This window comes from Protobothrops mucrosquamatus, unplaced genomic scaffold, assembly GCF_001527695.2.
Source record: "Protobothrops mucrosquamatus isolate PMUCROS unplaced genomic scaffold, P.Mucros_1.0 scaffold2733, whole genome shotgun sequence".
Classification (NCBI taxonomy): Eukaryota; Metazoa; Chordata; class Lepidosauria; order Squamata; family Viperidae; genus Protobothrops; species Protobothrops mucrosquamatus.
Genome location: NW_015388774.1, coordinates 41,710 through 44,826, shown reverse-complemented (window position 1 = coordinate 44,826; position 3,117 = coordinate 41,710). Strand labels below are relative to the sequence as shown.

The following is a 3,117-nucleotide window of genomic DNA, read 5'->3' as shown; positions in this document are numbered from 1 at the left end:
ACCGGGAGGGCCGGCAGGTGTCTTGCTCGGCTATGGCTTGGGGGGGCACTTTTTTCAGTGCCATTGTAACTTCTAACAGTCACTAAGCGAACTGTTGTAAGTCGAGGACTACCTGTACTTTATCACTTTTTTCCCTTTTTTTTTTTTTGGTCATCAAGTTTTTGACACCTTGCTAGGCGACTGGTGGTACTCGGATGTTGCCATATCCTAAAAGTGGTACAATGGGTGAAAAGGTTGAAAAGCCCTGCTCTAGATGCTCCAGTGGGGGCTTCTATACTGGAAGTTTCTTTTACTGAGAGCACATCAAAGGAGAAGGTGAGGCTGGCTATTTACCTCTGGCACCCGGAGCTGGCACCCGGAGCGGCAGTCCCACCCAGCACAAAGGAGGCGAAGCAGCTGGCTAGCAAGCTCGAGTAGAGGTGGTAGAGCACGCCCCCATGCGCTCACTGGCCTCTGTGCGCGGGGGCTGATGGTGTCAGGCAGCAGCCGCCCCTGCCTCGCCCCGCAACAATGGCACCTCTGCCTCACCCCGCAGGACGAGCCTCCTGAATGACTGCCCCACCCACCAGAGACCCCCTGGATCTCCCCCAATCCTGCCCAGCCCGCACAGGAGTCCCCCCACGAGCAACGTCAAGGTGGCCACGCCCACTCCAGCCACACCCACTCAGTCTGCCATGACCACCGCAGCCGTGCCCACCCAGTGGGCCACGCCCACCCCCACCACCCCTGAGGGCTCCACAATGCTGATGGGGCCCTGGCACTTTGCGATACATAAGTGGGTTTTGGGTTGCGGTTTGGGCATTCGGTCTCTAAAAGGTTCACCATCACTGACCTAGACTTTATTCTTACGTTCCACGACTGAGCACTGCTAGTGCTGACGGAGTGAGCCCTGAGGGCAAAGCATCTTGTATCTTATTTTGTCTGATTACAGACCTCATGGCCAACTGCAGGCTTGAAAGGACAGACAAACGTAAACACACGTGCAGAACATTCCAGGAACCGCTTGGATTTTAATGCCACTTCTACGAAGTGTATTTGAGTTTCAGCTTTGGTGGAAGAAGATAATGCAAGTTTCAGAAGCCAGCCCCCATTGGCTGGATCATTTGTAAAAGACTTGGGTGTAGCTACCAAAAAGGAGATAACGCTCTCCCCCCCCAACCCCAGGCATTGCAAGAACACATTTCCCTCCGGAAGGGAAAAAAAATCTCACTTCTCACCTCTAACAGATACCATTATATTTCTACATCTGTTGGAAAGGACGTTGAAGGCTTGGAGATTGCGCACAAATGGTTAAACCTTTTTCAAAGAGTAACTAAAAAGGATCTTAACACATCAGACCAGAGGTTCCTATTCTGACAAGCCCTTCCTTTTAAATGCTTAGCGCAGAGTAGTGTTGCAGCTTCCCTTCTAAAATTCCGGCAGGCAAAAAAAATTCAGCCAGCAGCTTTTCCAGGGCTAGAGACGTGACAACTAAGCAACTTTCCTTGGGGAACATCTTCCTAAAAGTAGGAAATCTCCGGGGGGAGGGAGGGAGAAAATAAGATGGCAACTCTTCTTCCTTAAGACATTCCAAGGAACATTTCCTCCCCTTTCTCTTTCTGTCTGTGTTTTCCCCCATGCACAGACCTTTGCCCTCTCGCAATCTTCTAGGCAAGGCACCCTTTGCTAGTCATGCTCAAAAGCTGGTTTCAGGAAGAAGGGTGGGAAAACAAGAAGTGTTAAGCCTAAAATAAAACCCGAGAAGAGTTGAGGGCTTTTCAGCCCAAGCATTCGGAAAGAAGAGCTGTCACCCCACCCCTCTAGCAGAGGAGTGCACTAAAAGCACAATTCCATACAACTCAAAGCAAGAACAAAGAATACAACGTTTGGAGGGGGGTCTCCTTTAATCATCACAAATTAGCTTAAGACTTCAATTTGAAATCCTGCCTCCAGAAGCTGTGAATGCTCCAACACTGGAAGTTTTTAAGAAGAGACTGGACAACCATCTGTCTGAAACGGTACAGGCTTCCTGCCTGAGCAGGGGGCTGGACTAGAAGACCTCCAAGGTCCCTTCCAACTCTGTTGTTCTGTATTCTGTATTCTTTTCTGATCATACCACCTTGGGAAGATCTTTCAAAAGAAGATCCAAATTAAGCCTGGAACCGTGAGAAACAGAATTAAGGAAAGGATTTCTTCAAGCAGGAAATCTTTCCGTGGGCAGGAACAACCAACCCCCTTAAGGCCTTGGGCACAAGAAGCATCAAGCTTTAAAAGCTAAAAAAAAACCAGGTAAGCTACGATCTCTCTGTGTTAAGAAATACATATATTTCTGGATACAACGGCCAGGGGTGAATCTCAGGGCTGCCACGAGCACAATCTGCATTCAACCCCCGATGGAGCCCACCTCCCTCCTCTCCGACCCAAGCCACCAAGTTCTTCAATGCCCCCTAGGGTTGCCAGGTCTGCTTCCAAAAAATAGCGGACAAGCGGGGTGGGTGGGTGGTTAAGTAGTAAAAAAAAGGAGACTGTACAGCTTTAGGTTACGTACCATTTCATCATAAAGCTTTTGAATAAAAAAAAATGTCCACTATTTTGTGAAAAAAAAATAGTGAACATAATGTGAAAATAGTGGACTGTCCACTCAAATAGTGGACACCTGGCAACCCTACTGCCCCCAAGCAAGGAAACGCTCTTTGATGCCCTTCCCCGCTCTGCAAAACACCAACTTGGCTCCTAAAGCCTTGAGGACTGGAAACTTGAAAGATCCGCCCCGCCAAAGGAAACTGGCGGCGGTTGTTAGCCACTCAGCCCGAAGCTTCGTCTGCTGCCAAACGAGAGTCGGCTCCAAACCGGGGCGGGATCGCGAGAAGTGGCCCGCGGCCAAACTGCAAGGTGCGCGGGGACGCAACAGGAGAGGAGCAGCCCGCTGCCTTTTCAAGGCGCCCCAGACGGCTCCCGCCTGTGCCTCCTCCGCCGCCGCCTCCTCCTCTACTTACCGCCGGCGACGAGCAGCAACGACAGGAGCCCGGCGAGGCTCAGGCCACCCCGCAGCCCCTCCATGGCGGGACCCAGGTGGATCGGCGGCGACGACGACGACGCTGCCCGCTGAAGAGAAGCGGCGAAGGGAGCCCAGCGGGA

At 51.4% G+C, this 3,117-nt stretch overlaps 1 protein-coding gene across 1 annotated transcript in view; it reads right to left on the bottom strand.

The window, feature by feature from the left end:
- Positions 1–3,117, bottom strand: part of LOC107296295 (prostasin-like) — a 20,294-nt gene extending 17,177 nt beyond the window's left edge. Inside the window, exon 1 of the mRNA XM_015825641.1 lies at positions 2,976–3,117. Coding sequence (XP_015681127.1) covers positions 2,976–3,039 — 64 coding nt within the window. The 5' untranslated portion in view covers positions 3,040–3,117. The remainder of the gene's footprint in view (positions 1–2,975) is intronic.